Source organism: Microtus oregoni, unplaced genomic scaffold (assembly GCF_018167655.1).
Source record: "Microtus oregoni isolate MIOR12 unplaced genomic scaffold, Mior012 000001F_ref0000356, whole genome shotgun sequence".
NCBI lineage: Eukaryota > Metazoa > Chordata > Mammalia > Rodentia > Cricetidae > Microtus > Microtus oregoni.
In genome coordinates this window covers 7,406,306-7,434,197 of record NW_024543060.1, presented here as the reverse complement: position 1 = coordinate 7,434,197, position 27,892 = coordinate 7,406,306, and the positions used below count along the sequence as shown (strand labels likewise).

The following is a 27,892-nucleotide window of genomic DNA, read 5'->3' as shown; positions in this document are numbered from 1 at the left end:
TTCACACACAGGAGTCTCAGCCCCCACACCTCTTGCTATCCAGTGTTTATGGAGAAGGCTTCTCAGGAAGCAGGTGCGGAACCTCACAAAACCATACTTGGGTTACACTTGCCTCCAGGATTCTTTAAGAGATGAGCCAGGAGTGAGGAATGAGGGGTGGCGCATGCCTGTGATCCGAGCACTTAGGAGGTGAAGGCAGGAAGAGCTGGAGTTCAAGGTCAACCTCAGCTACCTAGCCTGTTCAAGGCCAGCCTGGGCCCAGAAAATGCCAACATCATGCAAGTTTTTATGTCATTTGACACTGAGATGTGTCGTGTACTAAGGCATACAGCAGAAGGACCCAAAGTGTCAGGGAATGCTCCGGTTCCTAAGCCCTTGCCCACCTCTCTACTGCAGAGGTGGGGGCTGAGTCTGATCTAGTCTAGAAATGAGAAAGAAGTAGGGACCAGGGAAGAAAAGAGCGCCCTTTTATAGGTAAGTAGATGGTCATTTTCTCTGTTGCCACAGTAGTTCTCGGGTGGGTGGGAAGAGAGGCACTGCTCTGGCATTTCAGCGTGGGGTAGTGTTCTCTGAGCAGGACATGACAGCCAACCTCTCATCTGTCCTCTCCCCACAGGACCTCAGCAGCACAGACCTCATCCGGCCACGCATCAGCCTCGTGTGCCAGATTGTCCGGGTGGGCCGCATGGAGCTAAAGGAGGGCAAAAAGCACACCTGTGGGCTCCGGAGACCTTTCGGAGTAGCAGGTATGATGAAAGACAGAGCCCAAGGAAAGCGGTACAGTGTCTGTGGACCCCGTTCTTTGAAATCTCTAAAAGACCTAATGGGAAACTATCCCCTGATCCCATTTGGGGCATATTCCCCAAAGAACTAAAGAGCAAGGTCTCAGAGATACATATGTGCACTCATCTGCACAGTGGGATTATTCACAAGGGCTGAAGGAGACCAGTTCACTCAAGTGTGCATCACTAGATGAGTAGATAAAGGAATTTTTATTCAGCCTTAAAAGGGATGGAAATTCTGCCTCAGGCCACTGTATGACTGAACCTTGAGAACATTAAGCTAAGTAAAATAAGCCATGCACACAAAAAGCCAACTGCTATGTGATTCATTGATATGAGGAGTCAGAGAGTCAGCTGACGGCTGAATGGGATTGTCAGGGCTGGAAGATGAGGGGGAATTGCTTACTGAGGATAGGGTTCACTTTGGGAACATAGAGCTCTGGCTGTGGATGATGGTAATTGTTACACAGGGGAGTGTGCTTGCTTCCACTGAACTGTACACTTACAGGTGGCTAAGGTGGTAATTTCTATGCTATATATATTTTACTGCAATTATAGCAACGAAAAGAGATAGAGAAAAGAAGGTAAATGGCCGCTGGAGAGCAGACAGATGCCAGGAGGGCCCTCTAAACACTGGAAGCCGTAGATCACATTGTCATGGTTAGTCTCGGGCACACAATATTTATGCCCTAGCATGACCGGTTCTCTTTCCTTGAGTCTTGTGTCCCTGAGTCTTTTAGCTACTGATGTTGCTGCTGTTTCTCCTTTGTGCCCAGCACCATGTCTCACCCACAGCAGGACTACATGCTAGCAGGCGCACTGCTGCTGAGCTGTGATCCAAGGCAAAACCTCTCTCCTGCTTAGGAGACTCCTTCCCAAAGGTGACTTTGTGTCCCTGAATGCCTTCAGAGAGGGTCCATATTGGCCTAAACCAATCCTCAGACCTCCCAAGCAGCCCTATACCTTTGGAGTCTCTCCTAAGTTTCAAGAAAGATATTCTGTCTTTTATTGACATTTGGATCAGTAGTGCTTCTGGAAAGTCACCAGTAAAATGTCAGAAATTTGCTCCTGAACCAGGGCCAGATAGTCCATGTTCTTCACTAAACCTTATGGCTTCTGTGGCTAAGGAGGTGGCCTTTCTGTCCCCTGAGTGGCGCACTGTCTATGTACCATGTCTTCTGAACTGTTCCCATCATACCTGCTGCTCAGGGAAGCAGCGTTGCTTTTTGAGACACAGTCTCATTTTGTAGCCCAGGCTGGCCTGAACCTTACAAAGATGCTCCTGTCTCGGCTTTCCCAGTGCAGAGATTATAGGTTTGCGCCACCCTGCCTTGCTTGGCATTGCTACTTTATCAGGAATTAAAGTGGAGTCTCAAAAGATACAAGGAATCCAACTCTCTTTAGCCATCCACATGGCGGTGTAAATGTATCTCTCTGTCTACCAAAGATGTATTTGAGGTCATGCTATTCATAATAGGCCAAGGAAACTGAAACATTATGCCGGAGGCTTTAGTCTGCTTTTCTGTGGTAATCTATGTGTGTGTGTGTGTGTATGGGAGTCAGGGAGAGGGTGTGTTTCTGGGTATTGCACGCATTATTGTATTTCTCAGTACGTACTTCTCTCGTCAACAGACAGGCCGTCTGATAATATATGTTCTATGGCCGGGCTGTAATTTATTAACCAAAGTTTCACCTCTTACCAGGGAGCTGCCTCCTGTCAGCCAGCAGCTTTGCACCTTCCTCATTAATCCTCCCAATAGCTGGGCATAGTGGTTATGTGATTTGGCTTTGTGGTCACTGTTAATGCGTACCCTGGCTTTGCTGAGGACTTAAACTAACTGTGGGGGTGTGGACCAGTGGTGCCTTGCTTCCCTGGCACCTGCAAGTCCCTAAATTCAATCCCACCACTCTAAAACAAAACAAAAACAAACAGACACACACCAAAAAAAAAAAAAAAAACCAGAACAAATGAACATAACCAACAACAAAATCAAAACGTGTGACCAAGGGCAAGTTAACCCTTCCCATGCCTAGGTGGGGCTCCTCACTTCTGTATAAGTGAGATAAGGAATGCAGCAGGCTTACCTGGAGGCTTTAGTGAAGTTCTGTCCTGGGTCAGGGCTGAGGGGAACCAATGACTGAAGGTTTGTTTTGTGAGACACTTAAGGCTTGTGTAGAAACCAAGAGTGTATCACATCAATGACGCAGGTAGCCAGTTCATTTTGAATTTATCTCTAGACTTTGAATTCTTCTAACAGGTCTGCTAGAAACATGTGTTCTCTACGGCTTTCACTGAAGACTTAATAAGAAAAATCAGGCTTAAGGCTTTCAGGAACTTAGTCTCAGGAACTTTCAGTTCAGTCTTGCAGAGTTTTGTAGGTGTGTCCTAGAGGGTTGGATGTACAAAGTCTGAGCCTTTCATGACATTTCACACCTGCTGGGTGTGGCACCTTAGGTAATTGTTATGGCTTGGTGCCCGATTCCTTTCTTCTTCTGGTGCTCTGTGTTTGCGATACCATCCTTTTCTGTACAGCTCAGTGAGGCATGGAAACAGTGTCTCTAATGACCTTTATCTCTCTCCTAGTGATGGACATTACTGATATCATACATGGGAAGGTGGACGATGAAGAGAAGCAGCACTTTATTCCCTTTCAGCAGTGAGTATCTGGCTTTGATCCCAAGTGATTCCAGGTCCAGGTTAGCCATCTGAATGGGGGCGTGAATGCAGAACCAGGTGGGAGGAGCCTTTTTGTTACTAGAGACTTATGCAGAACCAGGTGGGAGGAGCCTTTTTGTTACTAGAGACTTAAGTAAAGGCTTCTCAGCTCGGGCCTCTGCAGAATGCTTTGTTTAGGGGGCTTCATGTTGGATTCAGAAGAGGGTGGTTGAACATTCCCTAGCTCAGTGAAAGAACTGGAAGAATAGAAAATAAAGGGCACGTATATCTGCCCTGGAACCCAGAGAATGACGTCATTTGATTGTCAAAGATGCTTTGTGTCTGAGTAGCTGTCTTTTGTTGTGTTGCACAGGTTTGACTAAGAATCACATGACTTCTCAGACTGGATGATGTATAGGAGTTGTCAGGACAATCTTGTTAGAGTCACCATTTGCTTTAGTAGGTATGACTGCATCCGACAAGCCTCTGAGTATTGCTAATGAATGGCACTGGTCCAGGGACCACATGTACAGTAGGGAGGGGTTAGGCAGGAAGAGTGTGAAAGGCGGTTAGGGTTCCTGCAAGGAACTGGGGGAGGCAGTCCGGTAGTGCAGGGCAGGGTCAGCTCAGAACTTGACTCAAAGCTCCATCTTAAGTCTCTTTGTAGGATTCTAAGTTAATAGTGCTGAAGCGTGTGTGAGTAGATTTTCTTGTTTCCAGAGGCTGCTACTAATTACTTTTAAAATATACAATTAATAGTATTCACCTTACTTACCAGCTTCAAGAGCATGGAGGACTTAGTATTTCCCATAGTTCGCTGTGGATCTTGATTATCCAATAACTTTGGTATCATGAACTATTGCCTCTTACCCACATGCGTGCATCCGTACAAACAGGCATGTGTTGCTTAATGAGGGGACTTAATGAGAAGTTCATCTTTAGACAATTTGTGTCAACATGAAGGAGTATAAAGTAAGGTAGGGTAGCTACAACGTCACACAGTAACAGAGTCTTATGGAACCACCATCAAGTATGTAGCTTTTCAAAGGTGACTGAAATGTGATATTTGGCAGTGTACATGTGTGTTATCTGACATATGTAAATATGCTTAGACAGGCATATTAGATAAATAGATTTAATTTATCACCAATAAATGGCATTAAATTTATAAATAAATTATAAATTAAATCTAATATAGTAAGCAGATAAAATGCATTAAAGAAATATAAATATATAAAACGGTGTTGGGGGACACAGGGCATACCTATAATCCCAATAATTTAGAAGGTTGAGGCAGGAGGATTATGAATCTGAAGCTAGCCTGTGAAGCATAATGAGACCTTATCTAAAAAAAGTAAACATTTTATATAGAGATAGACAGATATCATAAATGTGACGTGTACATATATACAACTTTCAGATCCATGAATATTACTACTCTTTCATATAGAAACATATCAACATATTCAGATTCTCATTCACAGACAAAAAAATCTGTGTGAAATATTCCCTTATTTATATTCACCTTTATGGACTTCTTTATTCAGTATTATGCGTCCCTGCCCAACTTCTGAATCACCGTCCACGTGGTAGCTGTGAACGCTGAGGTGGTCCCACTGCGAAATACCACATGCTTTTATTAAAGACCCCAGCCCTAATTTGATTACCACCCTGTGCAGCAAGCAGCCACTGTATAATGGTGCTCATGTTCCCTGTTGCAACCCAGGCCTGTCTCCTACTTTCCTGAGCTGCAGTGGCTTATGGTGAATGGGGTTCATATGCGAATTCTGCTAATACACCTGGGGTAGCCATTCAAAGAAGACAGCCCCCCATTTCCAGCTCATGTTGCATTGTATTTTATTATTTACACCAAGAAGGCTGTCTGGTAGGCAGAGAAAGCTAGACACAATTGCACGGCAACAGGATGATAATGCAGTTGCCAGGGACAACTTCAAGAGAACCGGAGTGGGGGGGGGTGATGTATTTGGTCCTTTGACCTCCCCATCTGTGGACCTCACCTGATGTGCTCATTCCACAGGATCTCATTTGCTGGGTGACCATCACAATCCTAGAGTTAATATTTTGAGCAGGGAAATCCCTTTCCAGTGTCCTGCACCCCTGCTGTGGTCATGTATCAGATGGCCATTGTGATGCAGGCCTCAGAGGGAAATAGCATCCTGCAGTCTACCGTCAGGTAGAGCTAGACCCAGGAGCCAGGTTTCCTGTCCCGTGGCTCTCCCTTCAGTCCCATGCCAGCAGCCAAATCTAAGAGTCTGAGCATTGCCTCTGACTTTAACTGTTTAACTTGTCCTTCTTGAGCACTGACTCAAATGAACTTCGGCTGTTTCAACACTTGGCCTTCGCCACCCACCCGCACCTTCTTCTTTGCTTCCAGTCATTTCCAAGGCTTCGGGAAGAGAAGGTGGGGAGATAGAGCTAGAGGAGCAGGCAGTTTGCTGTGAGACTGTGTCTCCTAGGAATATAAGAAGTTGCACCCCTAAAACCTTACCAATATGACTGCCCTAATGTGCCCTGAACAAGGAAGACACCAATGGACACATGCCAAAGTGAATGAGGAAAAGCCCCATGGTCTTTCCTACACAAAGAACTACAGGCAGCTGAGAAAAACTGGGGCTGGAGAGGTGGTCTTTCCCAGGGAGGAACATATCGATTGGTTTTTTAGTGCAAAATGTCAGCCTTGAAAACATACGCAGATAGCATTATATGAACTGAACAGGTTTAATTTGGAATATACCTGTATATACATATGTGAATGCAATAACAATTAGTGAAAAAAGAGGCCATAAATTAGAGCAGAGATAGGTATATTGGAGGATTTGGAGGAAGAAAATGAAAGAGAGAAATGTTATAACTATACTTAATTATATTATAATCTCAATATGCATATGATACACATATGCATGCATGCTTGTGTGCATACGCACACACACATAGAAAACAGAAGAAGGAAGGGAAGGAAGTGTGCCAGGGACAAAATTGTAATAGTTTATGCGGTTGACCTTATTTTCTGTTTTATTTCTCAGTCCTTATAATGTAGGATTGGGCAACACTGCTTGCCATACAACAGAATACGTGTGCGAGTGAGCCAAGCAGAGGAGATTGACTTACAGACGGAGCAGAAAGCAAACATGGCATTAGTCATGGCAGAGTTACTTTGCTTTTAAGGCAGGGGCAGAGGACAGAAGGGTAGCTAATTGGTGGGTCAGCATTGGGGCCCTTTTGTAGGTACCTTCTCTGAGGAACTTAGCGCACTTGCTGGAAACAGTCTGTTTGGGGGAGCTGGGCGATTGTCTCTCCACGCTCAGGTCTTGGAAGGTAGATAATCCACTTGACCTCAGCCTTCGCTACATTTGCGCCGTGACGAGTGACTCCATGTTGACGGTAGCCTGGTCTTCTGGGGGCCCCTGCAGGAATTTAATCCAAAGCAACCACTTGCTGTCATTTGTCATTGGCATCAGAACCCTCTGGTGAGGTTTTGTGTTTGTATTTCTGTATCGTTTTCGGAAGACCTCCGTGGTCTCAGGTCATGTTTTAGAGACTATCTCTGCTTCCGGCTTTCTCCTTACCTCTCCTGTCTTTCCCAGAATTGCCATGGAAACCTACATCCGCCAGAGACAGCTTATCATGTCACCCTTGATAACCTCACACGTGATTGGAGAGAACGAGCCACTCACTTCGGTTTTAAATAAAGTGATAGCGGCAAAGGAAGTGAATCACAAAGGACAAGGTACGTGGCCTGCCCAGAGAAAGGGGACTTTGGCTAGGGTGGAAGGAAACATCCAGAGCAAGGTCCCTGCACTGCCCTTTTACCAGCTCTCTGACACCTGACACCGAAGAGCCTTCCCTGGACACCACCCTCCTCAGGCATCTCCTGCTGAAGATCCTCAGTCATTCCCCCTCCCTAATGGAATCAAACTTGAATGTGGAAGGTTCTGTGGAACAGACTTCCCTCCCGCTCTCTGCCCTCTGTTCCTAGTCTTAACTCGAAGTAAATGTGCCAACAAACTGTGACTCAGGAATGAATATGCAATGTGCCCTCAATAAGCGTATTCCTTTATACGTTTTCTGAAAGAAGGAGATGGAAGCAACCCAAATGAACATCCATTAATAAGAACTTAGAGGCTACCTTGCAGAGCGTTTAGATTTTCTCTGGAGTCTCCATGTACCTGTCTTTTGATGGCTTTGGCTAAGAGAAGTTCTTGTGGAAACGTTTCAAATCCAAATAGTAAGGAAAAATAGTTAAAACATCAGAATTCAAATGCCAAAATGGCGACCAGGTGTGAAAAACTTTCAAGACCGTGTCCGCTCCTCACTGCCCTGTAACTGCTCTTTAACAGGAGGACAATCAAGAAAACACACTGTTACAGTTGTTCAGGTAGAAAGAAATAAGAGCAATAAATGAATCTGAAAATAATTAGAGTTTTCCCTTTTTAGGATGTTTCTTTGTGTCTGCTTGTTTACATATGTGTGGGCACACAGGTAGGAGTGTACATGCATGTATGTGTTTGAACGTGGAGGTCTGAGTCTTACTGTTTCAGTTTGTCTAGTTAGCTAATGTAATCTGGAAATCCCCTGTCTCTGCCATTTGGACACACTGGAATTATAGGTTAGCTGTCGAACCTACCAGTGATTCATATGGGTGTTGGGAGTCTAAACTCAACTCTTCAGGCTCGCAAAGGAAGAACTCTACTCTCTTTAGAGTTTTTCATTTAAGAATATAATTTTAGAGAAGAACATTTTTATACTAATACTGTTTACATAGGATTTCCTTTTTGAAACAAAACAGAAAACAATGCCATTCCTTTCTTGCTTCTGAATAGAACAAGCCCTTTTCAGATGTCTCTTTATTTATCACAAGTGTGTGTGTGTGTGTGTGTGTGTGTGTGTGTGTGTGTGCATGTGTGTGGTTGTATACCATTCTAATGTTTAAAATGCTCCAAACCAAATTTATAACAGATTTAATTTAAATATTTTGATTGAGTTTTGTTTCTCTTTGACAACCAGGCAACACTTCATTCCACAAAGCAGGATTAGTTTTCTGACAGGCTAAGCAGGAGAGTGTGGGTTTTATAGAGAGAGAAGGAAGGAGACAAAGAGAGAGGGAGGGAGGGAGTCGGGGGAGGGAAGGAGAAAAAAAGGAAAAGGCAGTTGTTTGGGGGCAATCAGATTATTTTTAATCTAAGGAGTGAAACAAAAGGGGCTTGGCAGGGGCTGTTTAGGACATCTGCTTCTTATCTTTCTCTCCTGATTTTTCAGAAGGCCAGATAACAATTTACTTTTCTTTTAAAGCTGTAGAACTTGACCACCAGTGACTCCATTTTAACATCTAGCCCCATGGGTTAGGGTTGGGCACCTAACAAGTATCTTCTGTCTCATCAGCACTGTAAATTGAAGCCACCTGCCATGGTGAATTGACGTTCTGTATTGATGCTTCCTTAATGTTTGGGAAACACTATTCGGGAACTCCCAGAAGTAGGACTTCTGGGTTAGTGGTGGGTACCAGCTTCAGCCCAGATGAGGACCAGGCATTGCCTGTGCTGGTCCTCAGAGTGTTTATCCTGCGTGCCCTGCCCTGTGGCAAGTAGACTCTGGTCCCCAAGTATTTAGACAAGCACCTTGAGTCTGTATTGTTTAACAGCTCCATGAGTGTCCTGGACCCCCATCTCAGATTTTATAAGGAAGATAATTATTTTTCTGTTTTCTTTGAGACACATTTTCTAGTTTTTTGGTATGATAAAACATCCACAGACTTCTGCTTCTCTGTGATCTGTGTATTCATGTCATAGTTCCTTTTTTCTCTCTTTTTTTGTTTTTGTTTGTTTGTTTTGGGTTTTTTTTATTTTGTTTTTTGTTTTTGTTTTCAAGACAGGGTTTCTCTGTAGTCTTGGAACTGGCTCTTGTAGACCAGGCTGGCTTCTAACTCACAAAGATCCACCTGCTTCTGCCTCCTGAGTGCTGGGATTAAAGACATGCGCCACCACTGCCTGGCATGTCACATTTCTTTGTGAGGATCTTTGTCACTGATATCATTTTATAGCTTTTAACATTTTTTTGTATATCAAAACTTCCAGTTTATATGTGGTTAATTATTTTGCTTTTAGAATTTGTTTCTTTGGCTTTAATAAGGGATTAATTCCAGGGCTGGAGCCATGGCTCAGGAGTTCAGAGCACTTCCTGTTCTTGCAGAAGACCTGGGTTCCGTTCCCCATACCCCCATGGTAGCTCATACCATCTGTAACTCCAGGTCTCTCTTTGGGCACCAGGCATGCATGTGGTACAAGACACACATACGGGCAAAAACACTCATACACATAAAATAAAAACAAATAAATCCTTTTTTAAAAGGTTAGTTCTCAAATATTTTACAGTTATTTATTCCCGTTTATGTCTGTATGGGTGTTTGAGTATCTGCCACATGTACGGGTGCCCACAGAGACCAGAAGAAGATACCAGATTCCCTGGGAGTGACGAACAGTTGTGAGCTGCCCAACATTGGTGCTGGGATTCAAATTCGGGTCCCCGGAAGAGCAGCCAGTTTCCTTCATCATCGCAGCATCTCTCTAGGCCCCGAAACTCATTTCTTTACTCGTGGTTTTTCCCGCCTCTGCCGTCACTTCTTAAGATGCCACATGTTGTGTGTGTAATCCCACAGTTTCTGCTGATGTCTGTATCCTTTTTACCATGACGGATGCATGCTTTTCGGCTTGGAACAAACGTACTTTGGTATCAGCTAGGATAATCCTTACTCCTTGTTCTCCTCTGAAGTCAGTTGTCTCTGCTGACTTCTCAAGTCCGCTAGTGAGTTTGAAGGACGTGTCATTGAAATGACGTCACCCTGGGAGGGTTTATGTTTATCATGAGGTGTCTGGTTGGTCTCACACAAGCTTCTATGTGTGTGTTGCAAAGATCATACAGAGAACCGGAAGAGCATCTTTTTTTTTTTCCTTACAGGTCTTTGGGTATCCTTAAAGTTACTGCCAGGTGATCTCACACAGGTTCAGAAGAACTTTTCACACCTGGTGGACAGATGCACAGCCATTGCTCGGAAAATGGGCTTTCCAGAAATAATCCTGCCAGGTACACGTTTCTCTTGAGTCCTGTTTTATATTTCTTTTTCATGTCAGAAGGAAGGACTACCTCTGTTCAGACAGTTGAGGTGATCTGGGTCCCTAAGAGGACATCATTTAGGGTCAATGGCGTCAAGAAGCTGGTGACAGGGAGTTGCAGCATCCTAAAAGACTTTTCAAGGGGCAGGATCACGAAAACACCGTTAAGTATCACCCAGCATTCTCAGCTCACTCTTTCCCATTGTTCTGCACACATGCTTCCCCAACTTGACTTTTCACTCCGAAAGCAAGCTGGCGATCCAGGGTCTGCAGTCCAGGAGATTAAGCTGCTACTTCACTGACAAGCGCTTTTCCCCCTCATGTCATCAGCTATGCTGGGCCCCAGTGCTCAGCTCCGTCTCTGTGAGATGCTCTGCTTGCCCATTCGCCCAACGATTTCCCCATTCGTGCTCTGATCCCAGCTTTTCGCCAAATGACCTGCAGTTGTAGTCTCCTGAGTCCGCCAACTTCACACATTAGTTCTTTAGTATCGACAGTAGTCGAAGGGACTTGTACTCTGAGGAACTGGATTAATAATCCTATGAACTGATGTAGTAATGAGACTTGTGGACAGCCAGTCATATCACATTTGAAAAATTCTAGAAAGCCAACTTGCCGCATACTACATGAGAACAGATCTTTTGAGAGTAACTGGGGTCCTTTTTCACCTTTAGAAAGTTAAAGGGAGCGGTAGCTTGTTAAACACACATTGCCTGAGTGTGAAGGGTGTTTTAATGAACACTCATAGCATGAAGAGTAAGAATTTCTGCAAAAGGGAGGCGGTTGTGTCTTTCTTCATAAAATGACATCCATTATTCATCCATTGCAAACCTGTTTTCACCCAACTATAAACTCACCAGCATTTGTGGGAGATGTTTTGCTTTTTTTACTGTTTAGAACAGTTTGGTTCTTGAGACATGTTCTCAGAGTGAGCCCAGGATGACTTGGACTTGAATCCATCTTCCTGCCTCCGTCTCTGGTTGTTAGAACTATAGTCGTGCATTGCTACAGCCAGCTGTCTCACTGCTCAAACAATGAGCTGTCGACAGTATTCTCTTGTAAAGACGGCTTTACTGTTAGGCAAGACAGGAATCTGAAGCTAGAGAAATGTATTTTTTTGACACGTTGACTTTATCTTGGGTTTTCTTCCTAACAGTTAAGAAGAAAAAAAGGAAGGAAGGAAGGAAGGAAGGAAAGAAGGAAGGAAAGAGGGAGGGAGGGAGAGATTGTGTGTGTGTGTGTGTGTGTGTGTGAGAGAGAGAGAGAGAGAGAGAGAGAGAGAGAGAGAGAGAGAGAAGGGCAGGAAGTGGCTAGCTTGATTGAGTGGTGCCTGCCTGCCTGTAATCTGACCACTGTGGACACTGTGGAGGGTGAGTCAGGAGGATCATGAGTTAGAGGTCAGCCTGAGCTGCCCCTGATGATTGGTCATTCCCTCCTCTGAACATTGCCTTCTCTTCCCACCAGGGACACCAGAGTTCCCTTTATCCATTCCACTGGGACCTTTTCCAGGCACCTTCTGTTTTCCTTAGTCATTCTTCAGTGTCTGGTCCTTAAACCCTACTTTAGTTACCAAGGGCCGTCTGAACAAACACCACAGAAAAGGGCCCATGACAGTGGGGATTTACTCTTTCACCTTTCTGGAGGCTGCGTGTCCAAGGCCAAGGCATTTGCCTGGATTCCCTAGGCTTGCAGACAGCTATCTCTCTCAATGACTGTGCTCTCATTTCCTTTTATAAGGGCATCAGTCAGATTAGAAAATGACCCAATTTCGCTTTAGTTACCTTTTGAGTAAATGTCCTGTCTCCAAATACAGGCATTCTGAAGGCCTTGGACTTCAACAAATGAATGGAGGAAACTCCAGTTCAGCCCTTAATAGGTTAGCTTTCTCTGTCAACCCTATTCTGTCCCTGGGTGAGGGGACACTCTTTTGACATATATCTGTCGATTGTCTTTTGTCCCCATCTTTAGCACCAAGTCCTTTGGACTTCAGACCATCTGGCCATCTGTTTCCTCCATCACGACCCTGGCTTACTCTTTCCACCCCCAATTTTCTCACGCTCTTCTTTCCTTTTAACAGATTACTGCTTTCACAGTGGGACTGCCTGTCCCCGTGAGTGTACTGCTAGTGTTCCTGGGTTGTATTTTTCAGAAACCATGCCCACATTCAGCTACCTGCAGAAACAAGGGGCCTGAAAGACACTATTAAAAATCTGCTGGACAGCCTAGCAATGTATAATATGTGCATATTATTAGACATGTCTTCCTAAGTGTGACAAGGAATTACTATTGAAAAGAATTGGGTCTCTGAGGTGGCTCAATGGATAAAACTCTTGCTACACAACCCTGATGATTTGAAGAATCCATGTAAAAAGCCAGGTGTGGGGGCTCATATCTGTTATTCCAGCATTCCTTCAGTAAGACGGGAGACGGGAGAATTGCCTGGAAGCTTGCGAGGGCAGGGCAGCTGTTGAAGTAACAATAGAGACACTGCCTCAAAAAGAACATGGAGTGAGTTCGAGACCAGCCTGGTCTACAAGAGCTAGTTCCAGGACAGGCTCCAAAACCACAGGGAAACCCTGTCTCGAAAAACCAAAAAAAAAAAAAAAAGAACATGGAATGGGGAAACTGACTCCAGAGAAGTTGTCCGCTGACCCCCACACTCACGCTGTGGCAGGCACATGTATATTTATGTGTGTGTACACTAATAAAAAAACTTAATCTTTTTAAAACATGTATGTCAAAGACATCTGGATACTTAGTAAAGGTGGAACGAGAGAGCAGAAAAAGACTTCCGTGGAATGAATAGGTCGTCACCACCAGACCATTTCCTGTTTAGTTTATCTTCTGCGAGTTGTATCGTGTAACTTTGGAGAGAGTTGTCAGCAGCATTCACCAGAGGCTTGTCATGTTGCAGGGGATGTTCGAAATGATATTTACGTCACCCTGATCCACGGGGAGTTTGACAAGGGGAAGAAGAAGACACCTAAGAACGTGGAGGTCACCATGTCTGTGTTTGATGAAGACGGCAGCCTTTTGGAGGTACGCAGAGTCCCCCACAAATGTCACCGCCGTCACACTTGCTCTGTAGTGGCAACAGGCTCCCGTTCAGACTTCTGTCAGTGCTCCTCATCTTGGGGTTTAGCTCTTCTTTTCTGAGGTTTTGTTCTTTGGGTTTTGTTGTTGTTGTTGTTGTTTTGTTTTGTTTTGTTTTTGTTTTTGTTTTTGTTTTTTCCGAGACAGGGTTTCTCTGTAGCTCTGGAGCCTGTCCTGGAACTAACTCTTGTAGACCACGCTGGCCTCAAACTCACAAAGATCCGCCTGCCTCTGCCTCCCGAGTTCTGGGATTAAAGGCCTGCGCCACTACTGCCTGGCTTTGTTTGTTTTTTAAGGAAGGGACTTGCTAGATAGCTGAGGCTGCCTCAAACTTGTGGTCCTTTTGCCTCTGCCTCCTGTGTGCTGGGATTATAGGCACGCGCCAGCACGCTCAATGTTTTTTCATAAGGAAAATACATAAAACCTGACAGAGTTGTGATTTTTCATGGACAGTTTTACACCTGGAGCCATTTAAGTTTATTTTGATACTTCCCCTGTGCAGAGATATTACAGGCCACTTAACTTTAGGTTGTCCGGTTCTTTGACATTTTCAAGCTTGAGCGGAGTGGCAAAAGTGTCCCAAATGTCTTGAAAGGCACACTGCCATTACCTGGGCCAGTCGCGCCAACAGTCACCTACATGAAGGAGCATTGTGAAGCTAAAGGCAGGCACCCTTGGGTGTAGGTCAGCTATTGGTGATTTCCAGTGTTAGGCATTAGAAACCTACACCTGAGTGAAGTTCTTTTGTAGGGAAATGCAGACATTAGAGGCAGAGTCAGAATGGGAGCCGGGTATGCTGACTCAGTCAAAAGTTCCTCGGACTCTGGCTGCTTTCCGGCCATATAAGCAAGGACATCTTAACTCTGAAGTCACAGTGGCCACAGGAGGCCTCTGTCGCCCCCCTATCTAATTGCTTTGGGATCTACAAGTCAAAGTCTAGGCTCCTGAAGCCTAGATGTCCTAGAATGATGCTCCCCAAGTATTCAGTCCTTGTGCATTATTCAGCCGTTATGTTTCTTTAGAAGCAGGAAACTTGATGTCCAGTAAAAAACACTGCAGTTCATAGCATGCAGTACTTGGGGCTGAGGTGGTCGAGGCGCGTTTGGTGGTATGGTGTGATGTAATGCACGCCGGGTACAAAGTGCACCTGCTGCGTGTTCAGAATCAAGGCTTCCAGTGCAAGGAGGATGAGCGCCGTCAGGCTCTCCTCAGGTCCACTACACCTCCGCTTTTGAGTTGTGGTTTGGCTGTTAGATATTCAGAAACATGTTTCTCTAGCCGTATTTTTCTTCACCTAGTATCATCTTCTAATTGTGTCTTTCCAACCAAAGAAAGCCATTCATCCCGGTGCTGGCTACGAAGGCGTCTCGGAGTACAAATCGGTGGTGTATTACCAAGTCAAGCAGCCTTGTTGGTACGAGACTGTCAAGGTGAGAACTCTGTTTCTAGCACCTTCCACTGTTGACTCTTGTCTAGATTCCTGTCTTAAATCCCAAATCCTTTTTACCGTATCTGGATGTTTCAAATAAGCTGTAGTAAGAGATGAATGTGATGGGCTGGGATGGTGGTGGCGGGGATATGATCAAAATACATTATATGAAATTCTCAAGGAACTCACCTTTTATTTTTTTATTTTTATTTTTTATTTTTGGTTTTTCAAGACAGGGTTTCTCTGGAGCTTTGGTGCCTGTCCTGGAACTAGCTCTTGTAGACCAGGCTGACCTCTAACTCACAGAGATCCGCCTGCCTCTGCCTCCCAAGTGCTGGGATTTAGGGTGTGCTCTACTACTGCCCAGCGGAACTCCCCTTTTAAAAATCTAACTTGGCAGTTAAGAATTCTTTCGAGTATCTATTTTTTTTTTTGGTTTTTCGAGAATCTATTTTTAAGAAACCCACCATTCTGAAAGCATATTCTCATTCATAAATATATAGAGAATGGTTGTAGGAAGGTGGCGGACTGTCAAGATGCTGCAGACAAGCAAAGATGTTCGCCCTCTTCCATCAGCTTCCTGTGTTGTTCTTGTTGGCCCCTGCCCACATGTTCAGGGCCTCTTCACTGTTAGGAAGGGTTTCGTGAATTGCAAGGTGCTTTCAGATCCTGCATCTCCTTGTAGGCTCCCAGTAGCCTTAAAACTAGACAGGAGAGTAGGATATTGCCGTGACCTCTTCCCCAGAAGGTAGTAGCCCCAGGGAAGTGACTCCTGAGGTCCCTCAACACCTTGGGGTCAACCTAAAACAGGTCACTCTGAATGTGGGGCTGCAGCAGCACCTATTGTGAGGTTGACAAGGTTCTATGAGGGTCTAAGCAGAAAGTCCACAGACAGAAACATTGTCTTCATATCTCAGGAAGCAGTTGTTTTTCACATTCTTCTATAGTCTGTATTTTTTTATGATGCTGTTCATATGAATTTATATTGTGATTTTTTTTTAGTTCTCACTCTGTAATTCTGACTGTTGACAGAGGTTTCTGTCCTGCCCAGTCCTGCAGCCATTCAGTCCTAAAGAAACACATAGAGGCCTACATTAATTATAAACTGGTTGGCCTAGTAGCTCAGGCTTTTTTATTAACCAACTCTTACATCTTACATTAACCCATAATTCTTGTCTGTGTTAGCCATGTGGCTTGGTACCTTTTATCAATAAGGTAGTCTTATCTTGCTTCCTCTGCATCTGGATGATTACTGCAGACTAAACCTTTTTTCTTCTCAGAATTCTCCTGTCCTGATCGCCCTGCCTATACTTTCTGTCTGGCTATTGACCAATCAGCATTTTATTAAACCAGTAGAAGTGACAAATCTTTACAGGGTACAAGACCATTGTCCGACAGCATCTGGCTATCCTAGAAACTGCCAAAAAGTCCAGGCTTGCCTTGAACTTAGATCCACCTGCACATGAGACTAAAGGCACATGTCACCACTCCTGGGCATATTGTGTTTTTTAAAGCTACTCATCTCAGGCTTTGTAAACTCCTCTGGGTTTTAGCCATGAATAATGTTACACTGTCTTCTGTAACTTACTGTACTACTCTCTATTACAGAAAACTTCTCCAACCTAGTATTTTATCTTCCCTTCTCTTATAGATAGTGGTCACCATTATATCTGAATGGGACCTCCAGTTGGAAAGGTCCTATGTAGACCTCAAAATCCAGGTCTTGTTCCTCTGAATGCCAGGCACATAATGTGTCTAAACTTCAAAACTATGATAAACAGCAGAATGGTCTCCCTCTGAGATTCTTTCTGCCTCAGAATAGCTCTAAGAATGAAGTCTGGGTTCTCTGAAGGAACTTGTGCTGAGATAAGATTCAAAAGCCAAACCTAAGTCCCTTTTTCTCAGAATACTTTTTTTTTTTTTTTTTTTTTTTTTTTTTAGTTTTTCGAGACAGGGTTTCTCTGTAGCTTTGGAGCCTGTCCTGGCACTAGCTCTTGTAGACCAGGCTGACCTCGAACTCACAGAGATCCGCCTGCCTCTGCCTCCCGAGTGCTGGGATTAAAGGCGTGTGCCACCACCGCCCGGCCAGAATACTTAAGAGGAAGGATTTGTATATGGTCACCTGGAGCAAATGGTAAAGACTTCAAGCAGTAGACAGGCTAATTATCCCGATTGGAACAGGGCAGAATGTATGCAGAGTCAAGACATCATGCTGTACCCCATCCGTGTGTATGGTCCTGCGTCAGAAACATGCCTTACAGTTGGGAGGACCTGACCCCAAGTCAGCTGTGACTTCTGATTCCTCCCCTTCCTGCAGGTCTTCATTGCCATCGAGGAGGTCACACGCTGCCACATCAGGTTCACCTTCCGACACAGATCATCTCAAGAATGTAAGTTAGGAGGGCTGTGGCGCGCGTTCCCATTTCACCATAGACTGTTTCCTGACATGCTTTGTGAGTTTGAAAAGAATTTGAAAAAGTGAAAAAATTGCCCATTTGAGATCAGAATTCATAAGGTATCAGGAAAATAGAATAGTGTATTGTTTTTTTCCGAGTGTTTGGGATTGAATCCACAGCCCTGTGAGTGACAGCCTTGCACCTTGAAGCTGCATCCCTAGCCCTATACTTTTGTAGCTGCTTATTTTTGAGACAGGGTCTCAATATGTAGCCCAGGGTGGCTCCCAGCTTGCATTCTTCTTGCCCCAGTTTCCCAAGCAGCTGGAGTTAGGAGTACAAGTCACCAAATTCCAGCTTCATTAAAGGAGTTAAGGCAGGGGAATGACCATAAATGAGCCTTATTTGAGAGTTCTCCCTCCTACTGTGTGGAGAAAGTGTTGGATAGCAAAGGTGTGGAGATAGGAGGAAGGATTTACGGAGGTAAACTGGTAGGTGAGCATGCCTTGGCCTTGGGTAGGAACAGGGCATGGAAAGAGAAAGGGACCAAACTACATAGATATGTTGGGCATGGCTTTGATTGATAGGACTGAGATTGGTCAGTACCACAATTCTGATTCAGTAGATGGTGGTCTTATATATCAGGCAATATAGAAAATAGTCCATATGTGAAATATCAGGCATTCTCAGTTTGGGACCAGCTGTGACATAGACAAGCTTGCTGCTGGCCTATGTTTATTATCCTGTAGTTGAACTTCACACCCCAGAGCAAATGTGAAATTAACTGCACAGCCGTCTCCTCTTGGTGTCCATCCCGATGGCTTAGGCATGTCCTTCTGTCTTTTCAGCCAGAGATAAATCAGAGCGAGCTTTTGGGGTGGCCTTTGTGAAACTGATGAACACGGATGGCACCACCCTGCGGGACGGGAGGCATGATCTGGTGGTATATAAGGTGATGCTCATAGACCCTGACATCAGAATGGCTCAGTTCACACCTGTTCCCTTTGAATGTGGTTTTTCAGGCTTGTTTGGAATTTATATGATTAATTTCAGAAATCTATGGAAAGTTAATGTGTCCGCCCTCTAAAGTCTAGAGGGCCCCTGGTCATAACTTTGTGGTTTTAGCACCTCTGGTGGAAGAGTGAGTTGCATGACTGTTGAGTCTTCCAGGAGCATCTCCCTATAGGGTAGAGGGTGTGCCTTGGTCCTTATTAGTAATGGGTGGGGCCCTGATCCCGTTGTCCATCATCCATGACATAGACAGTGGAGGGCTGGCTAGAACCTGGCAAGGTGTCATGTATGTGGCTTTCATACCACTGTAACCAAGGCCCCATTTCTTTACTGTCTGGGCCCTGCTGCTTTTCCTTGCTCACTATTCTGAGTCCTACGCCTACTGAGACTTTAGAGTTTAAAGTACATACCGGGAGATCTCAGTTCCCCAGCAGTATTTGGCAGATCGCAGCTGATGCATAGCAGGCAGCTCGTCTGAGTTGTGCCTCACCCATGCACATTCTCTTTCCTTAGCATGTCTTTAGTCCCTGAATAGTTTCAGAATCCACAGGGAGCTAGCTACTCCTTTCTCCATTGGCCCAATGACGTATACACATGTCCTTGTATCAGTTCAAGAGGATCAAACTCAACCTATTCTGTAATGCATGTATTCACTTCTGGCAGAGAATGGGTTCTCATTTGTAGCTCATAACTTACTGCATTATTATTCCATGATAAAGTTATTTCTTCTGCAAATTCTGTCGGAAGAGAGTGTCTAAATTCTAGGGGATTATAAATGTGATTTGATAAAGTCACACATCTCCTACTAAGAATGGTCATGTTCTTCTTGGGGAGCGTTTTTCTTATTGGTGTATGAGTCATATTGCCCAGTTTCTGCTTTTTCTAACTTGCTTCCTCTACAGGGTGATAACAAGAAAATGGAAGATGCTAAATACTATCTGACCCTGCCTGGGACCAAAGCAGAGATGGAAGAGAAAGAACTCCAGGCATCCAAGAACCCATCCGTCTTCACACCCAGCAAGGACAGCACGAAGGACAGCTTCCAGATCGCCACCCTCATTTGCTCTACAAAGCTCACTCAGAACGGTAGGTGTGGGGACCCCATGGGCACAGATGGTCCTGATCTGGTCCTCCTAGGCTTCTTGCTGAGACTCGTGGTGCTAGAACATGTGGCTCCAGGTCCTCTAAAAGAAGATGCTTAGCAGTTGGATTCTGCCCTCTGCTTCTGTGGTGATGTTCTGGGTGCTGTGTTAGTTACTTCCCTGGGTGCTGGGACAGAATGCTTGACAGAAGCAATGTGAATAAGGAAAGTGCATTTTGGCTAATCACAGTTTGAATGGAGGGGAGCAGAGGAGGACAACAAGGGAGCCCTGAGGCTGCTGGCCACAGTCAGGAAGTAGATAGACCCTGATGAGTGCTATTGCTCGGCTTTTGACTTTCTTTCTGCCTTCTGTTGAGCCGGGGATAATGCCCACATTTTCAGTGGGGTTCCCTGCCTCAATTAGCACAATCTAGAAACTCTCTCACAGATATATACTCAGAGGTTTGTCTCCCGGGTAACTCTAGATCCTGTCAAGCTGACAAAATAAGTTGTCATCACAAATTCTTTTTCATATCAGAAAACCTGAGCATATTTGTGAATAGGTGGAATTCAGACATCTCATGGTACCTGCCTTCCAGGCATCCAAAGTAATGCTGGGAATGTTGTTTGTTTTTTGTACTGGATGGCCCAGGAAAAGTCAGTGATGAGAGGCAGATCCGGCAGTAATCAGTCCCTTGCCTAAACGGGGATGGTAGAGAGCAACTTACTTCTGTCACTTTTTTTTTTTTGGACCAGGGTCTCACTGTATAGCCTAGACTGGCCTAGAACCAGTAGTAATCCTCCTGTCTCAGCTTCCCAAGTGCTGTGCTTATAAATATGAGCCCCGTGCCTCATGGAGTTCCTCTTTCTCCTAGTCTTACCCCTTCCATGGTTTCAGGAAACCAGGAATTTTCCACAAAATTAGTAGCATAGTTTAAATGAGGTTCTATTTGTTTCTCATAAAATCTTTGGTATCCGTTTTAACCTCTTGTAGTTAACGTGGCATTTGATTTACTCATTGAACCTGTGCCACGTACAAGGAGCCCTGCTGACCAGCAAGCTCAGAATTTACTGCCCAGGGGTCTTCCCTTAGCAGGTCCATAACCCAGCTAGTGTGCACAGGACCAGGCCTGAAAGCATGAGGCTGATTTGGGTTGGCACAGGAGAGCAGGAGCACTGTCTTAGGAGAGTGTCCTGCAGTGGGAAAGCACCCTAGGGACTCAGATCCTGTGCTCTTAAGAAGAACTCGATATCTGGGTATCGGGTTGATTTTGACTAATCATGGCTGGCTAGAGAATAAGGGTGTTGCTTCAGCTTGGGCCTCTGAGCTCAACAGAGTGAGGTTCAGAACTAACCTAGTGGGAAAGCAAACTCACTTAAGGCCGAAAGCCTCCTTAGCTTCATAGAAGACACAACAGACTTGTGCCAGTCTCATAGGCCTAACTGGGGGTGGCAGGGGTGCTGGTGTAATACATTGCCGATAGAGGGTAAAGGTGTAGTCATCACGGACGCTGCCTGGAACTGCTAGATGTTGAACTTGGCACTCATGAGGAGTGCATCAGCACTTACGTGTGAGAATGTTTTCTCAGATTTACAATGCGGACACACTGGAAACAGCCCAAATGGCTGGTAGCTGGAGTCCATTTAAATTTTAGAGTTTGATTAAATAATAAAATGTATGTGGCTACTGAATACTGAGTTTTTTGTTTTGTTTTGTTTGTTTGTTTGTTTGTTTTTGATTTTTCAAGACAGGGTTTCTCCATAGCTTTTGGTTCCTGTCCTGGAACTAGCTCTTGTAGACCAGGCTGGCCTCGAACTCCCAGAGATCTGCCTGCCTCTGCCTCCCAAGTGCTGGGATTAAAGGCGTGCGCCACCACCGCCCAGCCTGAATACTGAGTTTTAAAACGTAGTTAATGGCATGGTAAGCTTGTTATTCTCTGCTAGTTAGAGCTAGATGACCTCTGTCAGTCCCAGCTCTGCAGTGACCTCCTGCGGTTTGGTTGCTCCATCTTTTTAACAAGTGTAACAGGACTGGAGATATGGTTCAGTGGCTAAGTGCACCGGCTGCTCATCTGAAGATTCTGAGTTCAATTCCCAGCAACCACATGGTAGCTCACAACCATCTGTAATGAGATCTGGTGCCCTCTTCTGGCCTGCAGGCATGCATGTAGGCAGAATACTGTATATACAATAAATAAATAAATCTTTAAAAAAAAAAGAAGAAGAATGGGCTGGAGAGATGGCTCAGTGGTTAAGAGCATCGCCTGCTCTTCCAAAGGTCCTGAGTTCAATTCCCAGCAACCACATGGTGGCTCACAACCATCTGTAATGAGATCTGTGCCCTCTTCTGGCCTGCAGGCAGAGTACTGAGAATACTGTATACAGAATAAATAAATAAATCTTAAAAAAAAAAGAAGAAGAAGAAAACAAGAGTAACAAATAGTACATGCTGAATATCCCTTATTTGAATACTTGGCATACATGGAGAGTGTTAATCTAGGAGAAGTCTAATCACGAAATTCATTAGATTTCTGCATTTGATAGCTGTCATGTTTAGGATCAGATCAAACTGTAATTCAACCCCACCCCCGCTGCCCCACCTAAAGCAAGTGATTTAGTGTCACAAAGCCTGTTCTCTCCTCTGTACAGTTGTGACGTCAGAGTGAACTGATGTGTTGTGTGTTGCTCCCTCCCTGGGAATCTGCCCAGACATGGACATCTATCAGGCAGGAAATTAGAAACTGGAAGTCTAAGTTTTTCTTTTCTAATGATGACGTCATCGTTTGAGAAACATGAGTTCCAGTCAGTGGTCATTTTGTGTTCTTGTACATCAGTAGCTGATTTTTTTTCCTCCCTTGAGGGACTAAAGAGGATCGCAAAGTTTTCTTTGATTTATCTGAGAAATAATAAATTGCAGTAACACCCGAGGTACTTCTTAAATAGCTACCATGAAGGGCAGTTAACTTTTAAAAATCTTTGTGTGTATATGGTATGCGTGTGTTCATGTGTGTACAGGCAAACATGTGGCACATTGTATATGTATAGGTCAGAGAACACCCTGGATGTCAGTCCTCACCCATTTCGTTAGAGACAGGGTCTCATGTTTGCTACTGTCTCATCATAGGAGCACTGGGCTCTTTAGATATGCTCTCCTGCAGCCAGACTTATGCGGGTTCTCGAGGTCTGAATTAAGGTCTTCCTACTTACATAAGAGCGTTTTCACCCCTTGAGCCATTTCCCTAGTCTGGCAGCAGTCATCTTTTCTAGAAAATTCCATAGTGATGTCTTCTAATGTCTGCGGTTTGTGTTCTTCCCAGTGGACCTGCTTGGCTTGTTAAACTGGCGCTCCAACTCTCAGAACATTAAACACAACCTGAAGAAGCTGATGGAAGTGGAGGGAGGAGAGATTGTTAAGGTATGCCTGTGTGTGCGCAGCCGCAAGTATGCCTTAATGTCTCGCTAGTTCAACCGTTCCAGTTAACCCAACATGAAATCTAAAACTTAGTATCTGCATGGCCAAACCAGTGTGCCAACCTTACGAAAATACTTGATTCACAGCTATTCTCTTAGAACCCAGTGACTCTTCGCTTGTTTCTCCACAGCATGTAGCAGAATGAACCCTGAGTGACCTCTCTGTCTCTCTCACCTGCAGTTTTTACAGGATACCCTCGACGCACTTTTTAACATCATGATGGAAATGTCAGACAACGAAACCTACGACTTCCTTGTGTTTGATGCACTGGTAAGCCGTTTAGCATATTAACCAGTGTTAGTTCTTTGACAGCTCGTTTCTAAATAACCATGAATACCATCAAGCAAAATTATTTGTATACAGCTCTCTGAGTATTTCTTTAGCCTAAACTCTGAAAAGTCCACTTAGGAACAGACATCTTCTCTTCTGAGCTCTTGTTTTCTCTTTGATCTCACCTCTTTGACACACTTTCAGTTTCTCCTTAGGGAAGACAATGGGTCTAATTACATTAAGAGACTGGCAGGCACATGAGCTTCTTAGACCACTCTCCAGGCAAAGCCTTTGATAAGGACCGATGTATGTCCTTGTCCGGCCATGTCAGGGAGGCTGCCTTCACCATCGGAGATGAAGCTTTGTGTCCCGATGAACCCTAGGCAGCCTAGCAGACGAGTTTTTCACACAGTGTTTTAAGCCTATTTTAACAACAGGAATCAGAACAATGATACTTAACAAAGGGAAACTGGGAAAAGCAGGGGATGTCCTCTGAATAGGAGGAACCAGACACACCTAAGCCAGGCCTCCTTTCCTCACTGTTGAGGAGTCTAGGGCAGGATTTTCCCTGAGGACTGGGGCTGAGGAGGCAGGTAGATTGTAGATGTGTGATGTGTACCGGCATGAGGGACCTGGTCTTGTTAGCAGCGGATCAGGGCTAATGTTGGAAGATGGAGCAGGCAATGGCGTCACCTTGAACTGTTTTCAGTCATTGTCTGTGGGGGGAAAGAGGCCGACCAGAGACCATGGAGGTAAGCCAGTGGGACAGGGCAGCTGGCCCTGGGCATCGATGGCAGTCCCAAGTGCCACTTTTATACACATTCATCCTGTGTGCCTTCCATAGACTTAAGGTGACACATAGAGAGGAAACGGGGAGACTGAACTCTGACATTCATGGGGTAGTCATACTCAGCATGGGGGGGGGACGACTCATGGGAAATCATGTTCGTTTCTGATTCCCACAAACCACCTTCTCCATCTTCCTCCACCCTCTCCTGTGTTCTTCTGTGCTTTAAGTCACCTGAGCACCCCTTAGTGACGTTAGCTTTCCCACAACCAGTGGCTATGTATGACCCATAGCAATATGCCATACACATATAATCTGACTATGTTAAATGTAAACCCTGATGCTTAACCTCAGCTTGAATAGTAGAATGGAAATGCTGGAACAACAATCAAGAAAGGAAAGGCACCTAGAGGTTAGACTCCTGTGCGTGGGCAGGGTGTCCGGGCCGTGTAGAGCTGCTGCTAATGTTGGCCACCGTTGGCAGGTCTTCATCATCTCGCTGATAGGGGACATCAAGTTTCAGCATTTTAACCCTGTACTCGAGACCTACATATACAAGCACTTCAGCGCCACCCTAGCACACGTGTAAGTATGACTTGGGGCACTGGAGTGTTGTTGGGGTTCTCTTCCTGGGGCTGGAGAGTTGAGAAACAAGAGGAACCTTCATGCAGTCAGTGTGACTGGAGGGTGGGACCGTGTTCGCAGCATCTTCGTGGAAAGAGGCTGTTTGAATAATGTGAAAATATGTTGGCAGACCAAGGTGTTGGACTCCATTCTTTCCTTCAGGATTTTCCTTCTTAAAACCCCAGATTGTGGGCTGGGGAGATGGTGCAGTCAGCAAAGTGTTTGCTGTGCAAGGGCCTGGGTTTGATTCCTCAGGACCCACGTAAAAAGCCCAGTATGGTGATGTGTGCTTGCAATCCCAGCACTGGAGCTGAGGATACAAAAGAATCCTTAGGGCTCGTTGGTTAGCTAGTTCCGTTGTGTTCGTGAGCTCCAGAGAGAAACTGTCTCAAAAATTAAAATGGAGAGTGATTACAGAACACACCTGATGTAGACCACATACAACCTTTTGATTCCTTCCCCACCTATCTTTTCATGTATTTGTGTATGTGGTGTGCCTGTGTGTGCATGTATATGGTTGCACATGTATGGTGTGTGTGTGTATATGTGTGTACTTGTAAGTTCATTGGCATTTGAAGGTCCAAGGCTGATCTTCTTGGACCACTACCCCAAAACATGTGGGTGTAGCTAGTTTAGTTAGATGACTTGCTTCTGGGAACCCCGTCTCTGCCTTCTGATTACTGGGTTACAGGTGAGCCCCAAGACTACCTGGCATCCACTTGAGTTGTGGGGCTCCAAACTCTAGTTCTCACGCCTGCTGCTTGAATAACGAGAGCTTTAACCACTGAGCCAGCCCCTAGCTCCAGCTCTGTCATCTCCTGATCCTTCTTTTCAGTTCCACCACTGGAGACTTGTGCCTTGAGGAGTTAATTACTCCCAAGTTTTCCCAGTATTTCCAAGAAGGGAAGCGTCAAAGCTAGACAGATGTGGAAACAAGACAGCAGTTAGTTTGCCTGCCTAGGCATATGTGAGAGGGTGGACTCGAAAGCTGGGCCTTGTGCTTCTCAGTTTACAGCCATCGCTTTCTTGAGCAGTACTGCCCGTGGCAGTATTACTTTCTTGCCTTTTTTTAGGAAACTCTCCAAGGTACTGAACTTTTACGTGGCTAACGCAGATGACCCTAGCAAGACGGAATTGCTCTTTGCTGCTTTGAAAGCCTTGAAGTACCTGTTTCGATTCATCATCCAGTCGCGAGTGCTCTACTTGAGGTAATGGTCCCAGTAACAGGATGCTGCTGGCACTCACCTACATCCCCTTGTTCCTCATGCTCATTGGTATTCAGCTTTGTGAGCAGTTGATTGGTTATAGGATAGGCAAAGTTCATGTCTTTATAGGAGACCACTGGAGAAGGTCCATGTGAGGTCCTTCTGCATCCAGGACTCATGGTGTAAATGGCTCAATATGCTGCTTGCTCTAAAAGTCTTGACTGGTGATGATGGCTGTCTTAGGTTTTTGTTTTGTTTTATTTGCTGTGAAGAGACACCATGACCACAACAACGCTTATAAATAAAAACATTTAACTGAAGTGGCTCACTTATAGTTCAGAGGTTTAGTCCATTATGATCAGGATGAGGAGCATGGCAGCATGCAGGCAGATGTGGTGCTGGAGCCGAGAGTGCTACATCACAACTCAGAGGCCACAGGAAGTCGACCTACACATTGGGCAGTATCCTGAGCACATGAAATCTTCAAGCCGGCCCTCACAAGGACACACTTCTTCCAACAAGGCCACCCCTCCGAATAGTGCCATTCCTTTTGGGGGGCATTTTTTTTCAAACCACCCCAATGACTTTTAGAGGCATGTCTTTGATAAGCCAAGAACTCGGGTCTAACCCAAGTGTGGTGGCAGCACCGGGGGAGTTTGATTAATGAGATAATAATCTCTAGCTTTTTAATGATCATCTCACTTCCTGTTTCGAAATCGATTGTACAAGGCTGAGAATGGACGTGAGTAGCCCCTGGTAGGCTGCTCACAGGTGAGACACCATGCTCCACTGCCCATGCAAAGGGAGCGCTGGGTTGATTCAGGAGGAAGAGCTGACTGGATGCTATAGGACTTAATGGGGCAGCGATAGAATGGGAAGGACCCTAGACAACCTTGAGGTTGGGGTGGGCAGTGATAGTGTTTGCTGAAACAAGAAAAAGAAAGTGGATGTCAACTGGGGTTTGTAGACTAGGTTAGAGAGCTTCTCCACGGTGCCTGCGACCTCAGCTCAGATCAAGGCTCGATGGCATGAGACAGGGGAGAGGAGGGAAAGAGGAAGGATGCTGGAAGAGGATGTGTGCAAGGCTAATTTAGATCCCCACAGTCTGCTCTGGAAGCCTATGCCTCCTGTTCTTGATATGAGCTGAGGAAGGCAGCCATACCCGCTCACCTGCTACCTCTGCACAACGGCTTTCTGCAGTGTCCCTCCCGCTAGCAGTGCCCACAAATTTGTCCAAGGCCAAGTTACTCTCCTGGCTTGGGCCCTTCAGACAGCTCCAGTGGTCAGGCCTGGTTAGCCAGCTATAGACTGGGTCTGGAGTCTTTACCTACACGTGACCACTTGGCCATTTTCAGAGTCTTGATGTCTTTGTAGTTTACTGGGCTGACTTTTCATCCCATAGAAACAGTCCTGGGGTGCCCCCAGAGCTGTCTCCACACAATCAGAGAAAGTGGCCAGCAAGGCACTGACCTCTAGTGTTGCTTTTTGAGACCACAAGTCTATTGCATATTTTCTTTCTTACTAGATTTTATGGTCAGAGCGAAGATGGAGATGAATTTAACAACTCGATCCGCCAGTTGTTTCTGGCTTTCAACACGCTGATGGACAGACCACTAGAGGAAGCTGTCAAGATCAAGGTCAGCCTGGTGACCTTGTGGGTGACCCTTTGAGGGACCCTCGTGGAGATGTAGCTGGGCAGGAGGGAACAGTGCAGTACACTCTTGGAGAACGGAGAAGCATAGTAGAACGGGCAGAGGCAGAGGAAAAGTGGGTGCAGCTGTGGCTGCTGGGTAGCTGCTTGCCTGACATGCATGAGGTTCTGGGTTCAGCCACAGCCCCGCTGAAAACAAACACACGGTAAAAGTAACTACATCCACATTTTAACTTTCATATGCATTTGTAGCTTCAAATGTCAACTCACCAAAGACAGGCTGCCGCTTTAGGCTCCACTTGAGTGGCTGT

General features: G+C 45.2%; 1 protein-coding gene across 3 annotated transcripts in view; it reads left to right on the top strand.

The window, feature by feature from the left end:
* Positions 1-27,892, top strand: part of Dock5 (dedicator of cytokinesis 5) — a 174,844-nt gene that overhangs the window by 92,070 nt on the left and 54,882 nt on the right. For all 3 annotated transcript variants that reach the window (XR_005975585.1, XM_041663816.1, XM_041663826.1), the window contains exons 10-23: positions 617-746; positions 3,367-3,439; positions 7,044-7,186; positions 10,411-10,536; positions 13,480-13,604; positions 14,990-15,088; positions 17,405-17,477; positions 18,329-18,432; positions 19,394-19,577; positions 22,890-22,987; positions 23,225-23,314; positions 24,586-24,686; positions 25,799-25,933; positions 27,456-27,567. Coding sequence is in view for 2 of the 3 variants with exons in the window: in XM_041663816.1 (XP_041519750.1) it covers positions 617-746; positions 3,367-3,439; positions 7,044-7,186; positions 10,411-10,536; positions 13,480-13,604; positions 14,990-15,088; positions 17,405-17,477; positions 18,329-18,432; positions 19,394-19,577; positions 22,890-22,987; positions 23,225-23,314; positions 24,586-24,686; positions 25,799-25,933; positions 27,456-27,567 (1,593 nt within the window). In the remaining variant the exon portion in view is untranslated. The remainder of the gene's footprint in view (positions 1-616; positions 747-3,366; positions 3,440-7,043; positions 7,187-10,410; positions 10,537-13,479; positions 13,605-14,989; positions 15,089-17,404; positions 17,478-18,328; positions 18,433-19,393; positions 19,578-22,889; positions 22,988-23,224; positions 23,315-24,585; positions 24,687-25,798; positions 25,934-27,455; positions 27,568-27,892) is intronic.